This window comes from Labrus bergylta, chromosome 8, assembly GCF_963930695.1.
Source record: "Labrus bergylta chromosome 8, fLabBer1.1, whole genome shotgun sequence".
In the NCBI taxonomy this organism is placed as follows: Eukaryota; Metazoa; Chordata; class Actinopteri; order Labriformes; family Labridae; genus Labrus; species Labrus bergylta.
In genome coordinates, this window is record NC_089202.1 from 27,698,355 (window position 1) to 27,715,399 (window position 17,045).

General features: G+C 40.3%; 1 protein-coding gene across 1 annotated transcript in view; it reads right to left on the reverse strand.

Annotated features, from left to right (window-relative positions):
* The window catches only part of cdk14 (cyclin dependent kinase 14), a 197,594-nt gene extending 185,760 nt beyond the window's left edge, over positions 1-11,834 (reverse strand). Inside the window, exon 1 of the mRNA XM_020637009.3 lies at positions 11,042-11,834. Within this exon, the coding sequence (XP_020492665.1) occupies positions 11,042-11,135 (94 nt within the window). The 5' untranslated portion in view covers positions 11,136-11,834. The remainder of the gene's footprint in view (positions 1-11,041) is intronic.
* Between the last annotated feature and the right edge of the window lie 5,211 nt (positions 11,835-17,045).

Consider the following 17,045-nt stretch of genomic DNA (forward strand, 5'->3'; position numbering starts at 1 on the left):
CACACTGCATGTAAATTTACCTGAAATGAGCGTGATCTAGAAACACAGTTAAGCAGTGAGTACAGTATGTTATTCTTCTTTTCTCTAGTCCCTCAATTAAACAACTTTTATACACGAGGGGAGGAGTCAGCCGGCTGTCCGGGCGATGTAAACAAACTGAAGATAGGACTCTGAAAACTCTGAAAACATCACAGACAGTGGGACTCGGGTGTTACACCCATTGTAGACAGTCATGACTCACAGAGTTATTTTCAGAGGAGATACTTGATTTCTATTACATTTAAGTGTGAAAAATCGCATATTCTTCCTTTAATGAGGCTTAACTCTGCAGGTTATTCTGATTGTTTAATAAATGCACCTGGTCTTGGAACCACGTTTTAAAACTTCACTGCTGATATTAGAAAATAGCGGCTTCTGGGGTGCCGGTAGCTTAGTGGTTAGAAGCTACAGCCCTCCAAGTTGGTGGCCCGGTTTCGAATACGACCTGTGACTTCTTTCCTACTTGCTCTCTCTCTCTCTCTCTCTCTCTCTCTCTCTCTATCTGATTTCTGACTCTATCCACTGATCTAACTAAAGAAAGGCATTCAAAGTCCAAAAATAAGCTTCCTAAGAGGAGACTGCTGTCTTAGTCTGGTGTTATTATTTAGTTCGTAGTTAGTCTCGACTTAATGATAGTGTTTTAGTATAGCGATTAAATATCATCGCCACAGATTCAAGGTGTTTTTTTCTTAATAATTTGAATCAGTTTGTTGGTAGTTTCTCTCCTAATATGGCTGTTTAATGGTGGGCCCTAAAAAACAGCACCAAATTTAAGCTCCTACAAATTGAACCATTTTCAGATTCAACTGGCACAAGAAATATTCAACAACAACATTTTGTTCATACTTTATGCTTTACTTTCGGTTCACATATGATGCACGCTATCCTTCATGCTCTTGGTGATATCTAAAGGCAGGCAACTTGTGACCTCTGCAACACTCCACTTTTATGCTGACTGTGAGAAATTTGTACGATTTCAGTCGCACCATCATGTTTGCGTGCATTTTCAAAGTCCGGTTTTAGTCAGACTTACACAATAAATTGACTTTTTCAAACTGCATGTAAACACACTGATCGACCATGTTCCTCCAGGGGCGATGTAGAGTCACAGATTGCAGTTGATGTCAATATCCTGCAAACTTATAGGATGAAATTAACTGTTTGTGTCTACAGCTGTGACTTCTGAATGATCCTCGATGTTCCAGAAGACCATTATTAATAGACAAATGATGATTTTACAGTTATTAACTCCTCATGATAATGATGTTGTCTGCAGAGAAAGGCGGTGCAGATGGCTCGCAGACAGAGTGCTCCTTGGGGCTGCTCTGTGGTGAAATTACCTTTTTATGTCAGAGCGAGTGTTTGGAAGTGTTGTCAGTGAAGCCACTGAGCCGTTAAACTGCTGCCTCTCTCTCCTCCGAGGGTACACACACACACACACACACACACACACACACACACACACACACACACACACACACACACACACACACACACACACACACACACACACACACACACACACACACACACACACACACACACACACACACACACACACACACACACACACACACACACACACACACATTCCCCAAAGACTTCCCAGACACTCCAGACAGCAGCATCCCAGCCACAAATCCACACTCAATACAATGGATTAGACTGCAGGTAGACAATACAGCTCGTGCACTGCATGGCTGACGTGGAAGATTTAGTGCTCTGTGGGTGGGAGGGGCTTTTTACACGGTCAAGTTCAAGAAGTGTTGGAAAAATAATCTGTACATTGCTAAATATCCACTAAAATAAATATCGAAAAGGGTTTTTGGGAATCAAATTTGTATTAAGATTAATGCCATGTAGTCGCAGCTGAAATTTTCAAGAACTACATTTTATTGCAATTTCTCTGACCATTATTGTAATTATTGTTAATATTTTGTATATCCTCAAGCTTAGATTGTGATCTTTATAGTTCCATGTAGCGTGTTTTCACAAATTGATCTGGTTTCTAACGTGGTGTTGCTGGATCCTAATCTCCAAACGCACAGATTCACAGCCTTTGAGGCACTTTCCCTGTACGTCTCTTAAGTGCTTAGTGCTGTCCCACAGTGAAAAGGCATCAAGTGTGTGAAGACTCTGATGTGGACTAGATCACACGCGTTCCGTGAGTCTGCATTTCTGCAGACTGTCCTCTTAGATTTACCCAGAATTCATAGCACACACACTGGGTGACATGGGGGACTTGATCTTCCAGTGCCCTGCTGAAGGTGAAAAAAAAAAAAAGCAAGCGTGGACGTGATGGGAAAACCTGCAAATCATTTTAAGAGACAATCTCTGGCCTCGTGAATTATTTTTGTGGGGCGACTGTGGCTCAGTGGTAGAGTCGGTCTCCTCTCAACCGGACGGTTTGGGGGTTCGATCCCCAGCTCCTGCAGCAACATGTCCGATGTGTCCTTGGGCAAGACACTCAACCCTGAATTGCTCCTGCTGCATCAAAAGTTATTTTCTGTCTTTTTCTTCCAAATTGATAGTTTGCTAAAATATTTAAAGAAATACAAAATCATCCAAAGATGGGCTTAAATCTTAATTTTATGGGACATCTCGTTTCCAGGCAACATGTGATGTCATGATAGTATGTCCCACTGCAACATATCTGAATCTGAAACTATAAATATGAATATCCCATTCAGGACCATAAAGCTTTCCATCCATCTACAGTATCTATCCTTCTACCATCACAAGCCCTCACTGACTCACACACTGCAGCCCTGACGCCATTCAAGTCCATGCGGGTTCAGTGCTTAGCTTTTAGGCCGGACGTTGGGATTGGGCCAAGATACTTCACAACTATTCTCACTCATAACTCGGACGATGATACAAAATTGCAGGTTTCCTTCAAAGTGCACTATTGGGAGTAGTGGGTGATTTCAGATACAGTCACAATCAGGAATATTTTGAATGTATTTAAAGGATGAGAGGCATGACACCGACTTCATTTCTGTCTTTAAGTATGAATATATGCAATATGCATTTAGCTTAGCTTTGCATACAGAATGGACGCAAGGTTAACTGAGCATTGCTCAAAGTAAGAAAAAAAGAATCCACCATCTGACAATGTTTCACTTTTATTATTTCACATAAATGTTTTAAAACCAAACTGACCTTTACTGGGCTTTCTTATTCGTTTTTAACCCTCTGGTTATAATATATTGCACCTGATTTTATATGCGATTTGAATAAAATAATGTTTTTTAAAACTTGTAATAAGGATCCGATGAAGCCTCCTCATCTGTGCTGAAGGATAGACTCTGAAGGATAGAGCACACAGTATGTGTTTCTGTCAGAACAATCAGATCCTGATGCTGCTGAGATGCTGTCAGAGATTCTTGAAAACAGTTTTCATGCTATATTTATTTTCAGAACACACATAGAAAATAACAGAATCCCCCCCTTTAAAACAGGACAAATTAAATATTGAAGAGTGAAGAGCAGAATCTTTTGTCCAAACTCAGTGCTGAAAAAATCTTTTTCAAAAAAAGACTTCTGCCTTAAACCCATAACACCTCATTACTGCGTCTACAGCTTTTCACGCTGAGTCTCTCACTTGAAGGAATTTGCCTTTTGATCAAAGTTGTGTGGAAACATTAAGAAGCCAAACCTGTCTTTCAAAGTGAGGAGGGGTTTTTCAGAGACGGTGAATTATCAGCAGGGAAGTGTTGTTAAACCCACATAATGTAACTTAACCCACTTTTTATCTACAGAACACAGACTATCTGGATTAAGGTTTATTTATAGCCAATATGGAAGACATGTATTCATCCCATTGGTGAGTTTAATTTACATTTGCATATGAAGGGGAAACATTTCAAGAGCTTTATATTTCTTCTTGTTTATGGGAAGGAGACATCAAAAGGTTTGGAAAACAGTTTGTGTTGGAAGCAACCTATAGCCGTTTTCACATATGCACTCCACAAAATATCTAGATAAATTCAAGAGGACTACTCTGGATATTCCCCATGGCCTGGCTCTTCACATTATGCTCTATCACAGCTGGAGACTTTCACTGTCAGATGGGGGGGGGGGGGGGGTCTCCTGAGGTAAGACGTGGCGGTGCGGAAGGATGGGACGAAGCAACAGAGTCCGCTATACGATGCTATAAAGGGAATATTTGCCTTTATATCAATGTGTTGTTCAACAGAATCACAATGTCAAGACAACATGCAGACACTCTATGCACAGTGCAGCAGTCGCAGTTTATAAAAGTCACTCCCCCTCTCATTTTCTGCAAGTGTGAAAGACCTACATGACTATGCTGTCCTGAGTTTAGTGGAGAACTGTCTTTCTACCACTCTGGCAGGTGCAAAGCCAGGGGGTGGGCGGGTGTGGCCATGGCCCCCCAAGTAATCTGATTGGCCACCCCTAAATCCTTAACAATGATTGGCTATTTGCCTTTTCAGATATGACATGGGTCAAACTACAAAATCAAAATACACTTCACATTTATGTTGAAGTCATCCATTTTTTCTGAGAAGTTTATTTTTTTATTAGCTTTTTTATGCTGTTACAAGGTACACAATGCCATGAGTGACAGCTCAGCACATGTGAAGGTCATATTATCCTTGTTCTGTCATGTTGGTATGGATAAAGATTAGTCCTGACACAGTGCTAAAATGCCCTTTATGGGAACACCGGTTCTGTTTTAAAATGAAAACGTAAAGGTGTGGACTTGATGTGCGTGTGTAGCCTTGAACACACCTTGAAGCCACAGCCACAGAAGGCCACACTCCACACCTCCTCCAGAGTTAATTAACATGCTCAAGTGCACCTCAATGGCAGAAATGCTCGGTTTATTTACTGCATGCCATAACATATCCTGCAGGTTGAGAAATTGAAGCGATCTACAGCTAACACTTGAGGTAAACACGCCGACATGTTTGAATTGGAGGATAATTAACACAAAGCATCAGATGAAAATAAATGTTTGATCTTTATTTCTAATAGAATTATCTGAAAACAGCACTGATATGAAAATTCCCAAAATCAAGATGCACCCTAATCTTTTTTTTCAAGGTTTATTTTTTTAGGCTTTTTGGGACTTTCTTTAAAGATAGGACGAAGGAGAGCGTCAGAAATCAGAGAGACAAAGATTGTGGAATGACATGCACACGGGAAAGGAGCAACAAGACGGATTTGAACCTCGGCCGCACACTTGGTGAACTATATAGCCTCTGTTCCCAACCCTAACCTTTTTAATTATCAGTTTTCCAGTTTCAGGGAGATGCCAAAAACATTTCATTCATATTTGGTAACGTTTTTATACAAATTGCTAAAAGGGGGTTTGACATGTTCTATCATTTCCAAATAGGGACGTACAATACACACAACTAACAATAGGATGCCTACGAACATACAGCGTTCTCCAAACCAATTTAATTATGACTTTCTTAAATTTTCTCAATTTAAAAAAAAAGAAAAAATATAGAATTCAAATTATAAATAAATCTGATTCTTTTATAACCAATTTTTTCATTTTTTTTCATTTTTTTCATTTTGAGGTTGTAATGTTACTTAAAAACAACGATGTATATCTTTTCTTTGCAGAAAGTGACACTGACAATTTCCCTTTACAAACACTTTATGAATTTGCTTGTATATCACTTTTCTAGTCTTCTGAGTACTCAAAGTGCTTTTACACCACATGTCACACCCACACATTCACACACTGATGGTAGAGACTGCTCTGTTAAGTGACTATCAGAAGTAACTAATCCCATTCATACACATTCATATGCAGCCATGCAGCAGTAATTTGGGGTTCAGTGTCTTGCTCAAGGACACATTGGACATGTGGCTGCAGGAGCTGGGGATCGAACCCTCGACTTTCCAGATTTAGAGACGACGACTCTACCAACTGAGCCACTGCCGTCCCAATTTCATTTAAAATACTTTTTTTTTTTTTTTTAAATGAACGCAAAGTAAAAAAAAACAGTTGTAGCACAAATAAGTCAAAATCTCCCTAAACAAACATGTCCATCCTGTGTTCCTGGTGCATTTAAATTTTACTCAACACCTGACTTTGTGTCAATTTAAATTTGTATTCACGTCTTTGAGAAATTTGGCCTTTACAGTTGGCTCTATCATGTAATTCATCACCATAAATCATTAGGAATGCCTGTAGGTACCCTGTGGCTCTTGCACTCCTTTTGATGAGGGCGGTTTTTAATCTCCCCAGCATATGTCATTAATATGTTTTAGGTGTCTTGAGCATCTCAACGTAGCGCTGTGTTCTGCTCTGCATCGTGTTGGTTGTGCTGTTTGTGTGGATAGTCAGTCTCTGATTTTGTCTCATCAGTTATGTGTTAACCTTGCGTCTTCACCCTCGCCTTAAAACAAGACGGTTCTTTCTCCACCGCAAAATCTGCACTCGCTTCCACGATGTCTGTACGCTTCTCTTCTTAAGCTATGACACCTCATAAGAGAAGCCAAAAGCAGATAGCGCCCTCTAGTTGTTAAAAAAAGAGTATAGCAATATATTTTTTTGTCTCATCGATTGAAATTGTCCATAGCTGTTTTGATGTTTAAAGGCTTAATATTTTTCACTCTTAAATATAATATAAATCAAGTATATCCTCTGAAAATAACTCTGTGAGTCATGACTGTCTACAATGGGTGTAACACCCGAGTCCCACTGTCTGTGATGTTTTCAGAGTTTTCAGAGTCCTATCTTCAGTTTGTTTACATCGCCGGGACTGCCAGCTGACTCCTCCCCTTGTGTATAAAAGTTGTTTAATTGAGGGACTAGAGAAAAGAAGAATAACATACTGTACTCACTGCTTAACTGTGTTTCTAGATCACGCTCATTTCAGGTAAATTTACATGCAGTGTGAAGATACGAGCATAATAAAGATCGCTAGCATTAGCATGCTAACACAACAATGCAGCGCGAGTTGTTTTGGTTTCATGCTGGTGTATGGTGGTGCGCATATAAAGCCTTTAATTGCATTGCAAAGCATTTACTATCCTCATAATCCATTCAGGGTTTCTTCATGTTCCTGAAAACACAACCTGCCAGCCTCACGTTCACAATCTGACAGCTCTCTAATGACCCGGCTCTGCAGCAGACCTGAGCTCACAGTTCACAAAGGGTTGACAAAAACCGCCGCATCGGTCCATTAACCACGTTTGAAGCTATTAAAATGAAAACATCCACAATGCATCACGTTACCCGGGACCATAAATTGACGTGCGATACAGCTCCTGCCCACTGGGACCCGTTGGACCAACACTGTTTGAAGGACATAAACAATAAGCCGGCTCTTGACTGTGCTTTGTTAAAGCATCCACAGTGCAGAGAGAGAGAGGCCGATCGATGCTCAGATGTGTTGATTTGGAGGGGAGGAAAGATGGCCAATAGGAGATCAGAGTCAGCACAGCGGAAAAAGTCAATGCCAATCTTTCTTCTCCCGCAACATCGACCCAAACTCACTTCTGCTCATTTCTCATCTTTTCTTACAGGCTGCATCCACCTATTCATTCTGCACGCACGCTGCTTCAAAGGCCACTGAACCCTGTGAAGATGCTGAGGTCCTCTGCATGTGTGCATGTGTGTGTGTGTGTGTGTGTGAATATCTGCTGCAGGATGTGCGTGCGTGCGTGAGTATAAGAGAGAGAAAAAGAGGAAGAGAGACGGACAGAAAAGTTTGCAGGTTGCACCTTGACAACCTGTGATGGGAGTCGATGTTAGTGATGATTTTTGTTCACATATGAGGATACTCCATCAGCAGAGCGATCGATACTGGATTAGAACGTTTTGAAGAAAGGATGATGATGATGAAGATGATGAAGATGAGGCAGGGGTAAACTTCTTACTCTGCACATTTCCTGCACAAACTCATAGCACAGAGTTCCCCGACCTCTCCTGTCTTTTTTACTAATTAGAACAATATTTGATCGAGCTGGACGAATTTACAACTCATGAGACTGGAAGACAAATAAGAGCAGCAAAATCGACAAGAAGATCTATATCGAGGCTCGATATTTTCTTTGCAACTATTCCATGGGTTCCTGCACAATTTCAAAAATCAAATTGAAGACTTTTTAAAATATAATTTTAAGACCCAACTCAAGGGAAATCAATCAGATTTTTGCACCACTTTTAAAAACGTTATGTTGGACGTATGGCTTTGATTCCCATCCTCTTAAGTTTAAAAGCTTTTTTTGTATATTGCAAGTTGCCTCTTAATCGTTTTTTTTTTTTTGCCCCTGCCAACTATTTTCTCCTTCACTCTTCTGTTAGGAGTTTGACGATGCATATATAATTTTTGAATAAGCAGTTCCTCCCCAAAATTACAATTTAACGCTAACTAGACATTTGATGAAGTATTTCGACGTGTCTTGATCAAAGTGCCGTTACAATTTTTACGTAACAACAAGACATTTTTGGAACTTAAATTGTAATAATCTACTCTGAGACTTTTTAAGGAACCCGCAGGAACTCTGGATTTTAAAGAGCCTGTTCAACAAACCACTTTAAGGAAGCACATTTATTAATATCATACTTCTGTAATCTGTTCTAGTGTAGCCTCCTGTCGGCTGTGAAGCCCTGCTACTGGAGACTCTAAATAAAAGACTGTCGCTTTATTGAGAGTCTCTTTTTGTTTTTCTTTTATCTGTTGGTTTCACAAGCTCTCTGTTAAAGACAGAAACAGCCTTACAGGAATTGTTGAAATCTGTTCGGAGATAATCAGCGTGAAACAGAGAGATTTCAACTCTTTTTGTAACCAGCAGATCCTCAGAAAGGCTGAGAGTTATTTTAGCCTCTTCTGGTCACGCACTCTTTAGATAATTTTATCTGCTGCCATCACGTCGACGTTATGTTTTACCCGCCTGTAAAAATAACCGCTACTCAAGATCGTTCATCCCCTCTGCGATCGGTTACTGAATGCTCCTTAACGATTTTATCTTTTATCTTCTCATGTGTTTTCATTTCGTCTTCAGTCTGGCTGACTTTTAATCAGTATGTCCAATATCAGTGTCTCCTTTAGGTCTTATCTATGTTTTAACTCCTTGTGTAGGCTAATCTGTTGCTTGTACGTCAACTTGTCTTTGTTCGTGCTTCTTTCTCATGTGTACGAGCTTCTCCGCACCAATTGCCCCAAGTGGGTTTAATAAAGTTGTTTGAACTGAATCAAATTGAATGTGCTGCAGAAAGTGCTGACAGGATTGTAACCTATGGAGCTGGAGGAGTCTAGAGGACAAACTACATGATGACGCCGTTTCCAAACCAACTCAAACATTGCATTCTGTGTTAAATGTTCAGCAGAAAAAGTTTTCATAATTACATTGGAGACAGGCCCTGGGGTCATCCTATTGACAATATATAAAGATGGACAACATACCAACTCATCCCAAAGTAAAAAAGATGAAGCCAAAATAACTCTGTGACAGTTGCTATGTTGCGATTGGAGCCAGAGTCTGGGTAGTAGTGATCAGCTGGAGGAGCCACATTATGGACGCCATGCCTCTTCTGCTGACTGAAGCACATATTTGACCTGCTGATAAAATGTCAAAGAGCCCTCAGGTCGGTATGAGTCCACCGCAGAACAGATTCTTGTGCCTGTTTGAATCAGACACTCACTGTTATTGAAATTTCACTGACTCCTGTCTTGGTGTTTGTTACGTTTCCTCTCACTGTTTCTCCTCTACTTTGCTAATCCGGTACGCACGGCGCCGCAGGAGACGCATTTATCAACAGAGCTCTCAATCACGGCATCTAATGCTTTTATAGCATCAAATATCTTATTATTGAAACTTGTTAGAAAAATAATCAAATTGAACTGAAATCAAATCTCAAAGTGAGAATGTTATATTTAATGTGTAATTTGATTTTACATTTTAACCTAAGTCCCATCTGTTTTACATGAAGGACGCTGGGTTTATGAGCAGCACAGCCATCAGTCAGTAGGGGGAGCGCTAAATATTTTGGCTTCACTTGAGGTAAGATGTTTCACTGTCCATTCTTTATACAGTTGGATGATTAATGAAGATAAGCTGACATCAAACATAGATGAGGGATGAAACCAAAAGTAAAGGGTCCTTCTGTGGTGGGCCTAAATTAAACACCCCACAAAAATAAGAGCTTAAACCGTTTTTTATTATTCATAAATAATGAATTAACTATTTTTTTCAAGCGGGGATATTTATTTTTTATTCATTTCTGTGTGAAAGCAAAGTGAATTCCTGGGACCATTTGTGAGAGAAACACAGAAACTGACAGATATCTTCATGAGATCTATTTAGTGTGAAGTCCAAATGATTCATCGATTACAACAACCAGCAGAACAATCCATGATAAAAAAAAACAAACATAAAAATAAAGATTTCTTGTAATTATCATTCAGGTTAAATATATACAATTGAGGTTTTAGTCCTCATCGTTTTGAGGTTTTTTTTTTTACATTCTTCCAAAATGAAGTCTATTTTTTCCTAGAAAGTGGTCAGACGCAGCCTGCAGGCAAGGTTGAGAATGAATAAAACAAATACATGTATAGATAATTAATGATTATGATGAAGGTGATGAGTCTGTAATGCTGTTATGATGAGGGTATTTATGAAATAATAAAAAAACACTCTTGCTTCTAGGAATCAGAATAAAGCCATCCTCAAATATGACAGCACATTTCCAGGAAAACATTCCTGCTTGTTCAAAGCCTATTTCATCAGAACTGTAGTTAACTTCACAACAGTTCAGAACTGAGAGTGTCGAAAGACTGAATCAGCAGTCACCGTCATTAAATTGAAGACATAATAGATTTTGTTTAAAGAAATGCGGTCTGACCAAACTGTTACTGTGACCAGCGGCAGCTCGGTAGGAAATCAGCAGCCTGTGGGTTTTCTGCTGCTGGAGACATTTTTGTGTTCACATTTTTTTTTTTTTTTTTGCACAAAGAGCTGGAAAAAAAAGGCTGGAAAAATGGAAAAACTCGTCTTTTGAGTTACTCACCAATGCTCCTGAAACTCTCTGACAAAGTTCTCCTCAACTTTTTCATTTTGCCGATTTTCTCCACGGGCTGGGAGGCTGGCATCAGGTCGCACATTTCTTTCTTTATTCTCCACCGAGTTTGGCAGCGGGACTGGCTGGCAGCGGGACTGGCAGCGGTTTGAAGCGGAGAAGGAGGTCCGGTGTTTCAGGCAGCCCTGCGGGGCTTCTTGAGCCCAGCTGCAGCGCTCTGGCAAAACAGGAAACGGAGCCTCAACGGCTCTTACTCCTCTCATCAACTAGTAAAAACAAATGCCTTCTTGAGATTTTTTTTTTTTTGTTCAAGAATGCAACTACATTTCCAAAGAGGCAGTAAAAAGTCCGCGCAGAAGCAGGAGCATCCACACTGGAGACTGTGCGTAAAATTCGCTGCGCCTTTCTGGTGCGTCTTTTTGGGTTTAGATCCTGAAATGCTGTGACTTCTTTCTTTCTTCTCTCTGCGTCCCAGTCGCTCCCCTGCTCCACCGCAATCGAGATGTCATTTTTGGGATTTCTCTCTCTGGTTTCGACCCGCAGACCCCGCCCTGGATGCGAGGATTGGAGGGATCCCGGGGAGCTCCGTGTTCCTATTTGTCCACGCGTCTGTCCGTCAAAAGAGCCACAGCTCCGCCCTGTAATGTGTTGCAGGAGGAGGAATATTTTTCATGGACCAGATTGTTGTCAGAGCTCCTGCTTGAGACTGCTGCCCTCTGCAAGACCCGGTCATTGTGTGCAGGTCGAGGTACTCCCCCCAAATATCAGCCTCATAAGCAGGACTCTGATTTGGGCTGGAAAAAATAACAGATGATATTTTACATTTAAACGAATTACACGATTAAACCAGGCTCTGTTGTGAACTGTGTTTCATTCATTAATCCCATTTTTACTATGATAAATTACTACGCCTAATTCAAATCCTCCAAAAACATGCATACAGTTTGGTTATGCATACTTACAAGCTGATTAGTAGATTGCTCTTACACTTTCAGCTCAGCATTAGAGCCATGAAATAAAATCATTACTATGACACCTCAGCCAGGGGTGCTGCCAGGATTTCTGCGCCCCATGAAAAGGTATCACATCGGGCCCCCCAACAAAACCTCAGTCCATCATGCGATATTAAAAAAACCACACCTCCATGACACAATAGATCCATTAAAAGCTTTAAATTAAGGTTGTTAACTACAAAAAGTGCCCAGAGCTTATATTTCTGTTGCTGTGGTATCTGAACAGGTATCTATATTGTTAGATTTGTACTTGTATCGTATTGAAACTCAGAATTCTGGTTTATTAAGACTATAACTTCATGTTACACCCTAACAATCGTGATTTCAGTTTTAATTAAACGAAAACGATGACTTGAGTGATTTAATATTTGCATCTATTTGGCATTTCAATCATTTTCAAGCATATAAAAGATTTTTTTCTTTTTTACAGTTAAGAAATAATCAACTTAATTTATTCGGCCAATGACAGTTCTGACTTATAGTTTAGTTTAGTTTAGTTTATTTGCAAATTTTTTGAAAGAAGAGTCAAATAGAAAATTAAAACAAATAAAAATAAAACCCATGAGCGCTTATCTCAAAACCTCACCTTAAGAGATTAAACACAGTTAAAATAAAATACAGTAAAAAATAACAAATTAAGAATATTTACTATCACAAATCAAATTTAACCAATTTGAAAATGACATACAAACATTGAAAACATAAAAATAGAGCAAAACAGGACATACAGTATGTAGGCAATATAACAAAATCAGTGCTTTCACACTTTGCATGAAGTTTTCACGTTGAGCCTCAAATGTGAAAGCAAACAGCCACATTTTTCACTCTGTAGCTGTTTTCACAATCCTCCTGCTCTGGTTGTTCACACATGCATGGCAATGGTTGCGTGCATACAGTCGATGGATGTCCCCCCCCCCCCCCACGTGATTCATCTGAGCTCACATCAAAAAACTTCAGAAGTTTCCAGCGGTTTTGTGCATGTGTGAACAAGGCTTCTGACTTTACCCTGCCAGTGTTGCCTGTGCACAACCATACACTGAATTCTGCTGCTTTATTATGTTTCTTCTACATTCCTTTTGTTAATATTGTGACCATGTCGAACTTTAGGTCCTGTAGCATTGATATAAAGTCAAAAATGTCACTATAATATAAATATACAGTATATATATCAATTTCAGGCCAAATAAGGGCCCCTCCCTCCATCCGGACTCAGTCCCTCTTTCCCCCCCGTGATGATGCCCATGAGCTCAGCTACAGTTATGCTTAAGTCATGATTTTGCAGAAAAAGTCACTTGATGATGATATTCATCAGCCTATTTCTGCCACTAAAAAAAGAATCATTCTTTGACAGTTAACTTTCTTTGGTATATATTAGAGATTAAAGCTAGCTCTGGGATTAAAGCTATCACACTTCTGAAAAGCCAGCATCAATAATCTAAATCCTGCAGCAGTGTGCTCGTGAGCTCTGTTCTGTTTCTGTCATGTGTCTTTATGTTCCGACTGGCATCTCTGATCTGATCATGGCTGTGCTGCAGTCACCACAGCAGCTGCATGAGTAATTCAGAGGCATGAACAGAGAGGCATGGTGTGGGAGAGCGTATACCTTTACATGTGTCTGTGTTGGATCTCGAGAGCGCGGCTCTGGAAACATCTCTGGAATGCAGAGGGCTGAATGTTTTCATACCGCTTGCCTAATTACTTTGACTGGAGCGCGGTCATAATTGAGACAAATGCACAGCGTGATTAGTTTGAATTGGTCCTTCATTACAGAGCACTTCATAACGATGCATGCTCACGTTTTACCTAACCCACCTCTACAATGTGTTAAACAGTGCATCTGTAGGAGGACACATAAAACATAATCTAATGTATGAAAGAGAATTTGACTCTCTTTTTAAAATACTCATGAGAGGTATTTGAAAAAAGCGAGAAGCATTGAAGTCATAAGGGCTCAAAGGCAGGGGTGGAGCAGCGATTTTAAAAGTGCGGGTGTTCTAATGCTGGTATAGTACCACCCTCTAGCAAATCAACACATTCTGTTTCATTTAATGTCCAATAGCTGATGTTAGCTGACACATCATACAAGAAGACAAAGTTACAAAAGATAATTAGACACTAACTTTATGAACATCCATTGTGAGAAACCCAGTTAGCTCTAAAAACGAGATTCAAAACTGCTCTTTGTGATGCTTTTATTTAGCTTTTCTTATTGCCATATGCCTCAGTCTCTTTATTTCCGGTTTGCTTTTATTTTGAAAAACCGCAAAGGGGACTTCCGCTACATGGTAAAGTTACGGGAGTAAATAAATACAGCTAAAACAACAACCAAGAGGAAACAATTTAAAGATCTGTGTGTAAAGTAAATAAAAAGTGTGGGGGATGAAAATACGTTTCAGTGAAAGTGTGGGTGCTGCAACACCCACCAACACCCACGGGTGAGACGCCCCTGCTCAAAGGTGAAAGACCCTGCTTTGGTTAACCCTTTAATTGGACCAAGCGCATCATTTTAATACTTGACTCTCTTATTACTTTCAATATTTAAGGGCTGTCAACATGACTGCGTTACAGCATGTGGATAATTTAGAGACCTTAACGAGTCACTCACCTCAATCATACTCTAAAAACATTACATGCTGACGAGGAACAGTGATGAAGTGAGAAAGATAGACTCTGGTGATAACATACCAAAGTGATGACGTGCTTTAAACTGTGTCTTGATCATGAAGCCTGATGTCCTTCCATAGTTATATGGGTTATATATTAAATATAAGAAATACACCTAAGACTCAAGTCTCTGTACTGTAAAATAAATAGGCAAATTATCAGCGTTGGATACATACATGTAGCTCACTGTTGAGTCATTCACAGCATGGGGACTTGTAGTTTCTTCTTTATTATGGGGCGATTTAACCACAAAATTGTCACTTCTGAAGACAGTGTACATCAGAGGCACCTTCTGTTGTGCTGTCTTTAATTGTCATCCAGTAAGGTAGCTACGCATATGTGCTCAAGTTAGAGTGTTTGGAAACATCTGGCTAAAACTGTGCAAACATAGTTTTTTGACTGGCCCTGAGTTTGCGTTCACAGTGTTGTGTAATTGTCCCCTCTGTGTGTGTGTGTGTGTGTGTGTGTGTGTGTGTGTGTGTGTAGTGTACAGGATGAGCTGGAATGACTCAGGTTATTTTGGCAGTGAGGCAGGAGTGGATCAAGGTGGTGGAGAGGGTAGTCTAGGCCCCGACATGAAATCTGATTAGCAAACAACAAAAAAAAAAACTGTCTTGGCAGTGTTGTAAGTGGCTGCTTGTCGCTTTTCTTTGTTGCCTTTCAATATGGCACAATTTGAGAACTAAAGAATTTTTAAAAGTAAATACTAGTAGCCTATAATAAAATTGTGATTTATCATAATCAATCTAAGCCTTTACTGTGATTCATAAAAAAGTTGAACCAATCACGCCTCCCTGTCTCCTTAGTGTGAGGTTGTCGTTGGTCCTTGTGAGTAGTAAAATTGTCATTTTTTTTTGTATGTATGTATTATGATAATACAGTAGTTTAAAGTTTACTTACCGCTGAATGAGACATGAGACGACGCAGTTTCTACACAATGCAAGCGATGAGCTGGAGCAACAACGCTCGTGCATGTAAGTGAGGGGCGTGGCTTGTGAGGGAGCAAAGAGGGGAGGGGTTTGGTGTAGACACAGCACTGAGGGAATGCCACTTTCAAAATCATGCTAGTTTTCAAAAATGACCAACCGTGCCTTTAATAGGCAGCATTACTATAAATATTAACATAATCTAAATAACAGTTATCCTCATTTGATTGCTGCCAGTAATCTGTAGCAGAGAGACAATATTTGGTCTTAATGTTTAATCATATTTTGACATGCCATGGTTAACTGCAGGTACAAAGTCTGTGCTGCGAGCAGGAAAGGAAGAACCTACTTGCTGTTATTTGATGATTTCACAGTAATTCAGACTCTAAAAACAGACATCTGCATATCATTTCAGCTCACAGAAACACATCTCACACACACTTGTAATCTCATACTCCGACCCTCGCTGCAGTTGCTGAGACGGTGGGTTTGAAACACATTACCAGTCAGAAACGCAGAAGACGAGAGCTGCTACTGTGATGCAAGCTGACAGGCCAAGGCAATACGCCTCAAAACACAACAGGGACTCAAAAAAAAAGAAAAAAGGAAAGCCAGAGTACAGAAGGAGGGAGAAAATGAGAGGAGCAGAGTGGGAGCAAATTCCATGCCAATGAAAAGTGCACAGAAGCTCCCGGCAGGTATGACAGGTGAAGCTGAACGGGGCAGAGGTGAAGAGCTCGGTGGGTTTAGAAAACTTTCATCTCGCTACACCTCTAATCGGTAGATGGTCCGCTTGATCCCTTACGACTGAAGTCCAAGCGTCAAAGTGTCCCTGGGGGAGACACTGAAGCCAAAACTGCTCCAAAAGCCCAGCGATCACATTGTGAGTATGTGAATTACTTACATTAGACTTGATGAGAGGAGAGGCCCTTTGCAGAGCATCCTCTTCCAGTTTATTTATGTATGTATGTAGGGTGAACGCTGCCATGTTAAAGTAACACAGTGTGAGTGGTTAAAGGGCGGAAATGGGCTCCGTAAGTGCAGTCCATTTATCATTTATCATTAGCCCATTCACTGGATTAAAAAGCCTTATATACAATGCCAATATGCTGCGAGGGGAAAGGTGCCCAGTTTGGACGTTTCTGCCCCCTTGTCTATAATAGCTAATGTCTGGCCTGCTGGTGGGCACCAGATGGCTGCAGGGTAACAACATCTGAAGGATTTCCCGGCCAAAGATGTCTTTCAGGTAATGTGAGTGGAGAAAGCTGCTCTTGTTTTTTAAACGCCCCCCCTTGGAGACTGTTCATTCATGTCGGTGAAATCAATGAGCAGAGTGTCTTCATTGGTCAGACATAAAGGCGAGGGGACGTTCTGTTTTTTTAGGAGTTTTTA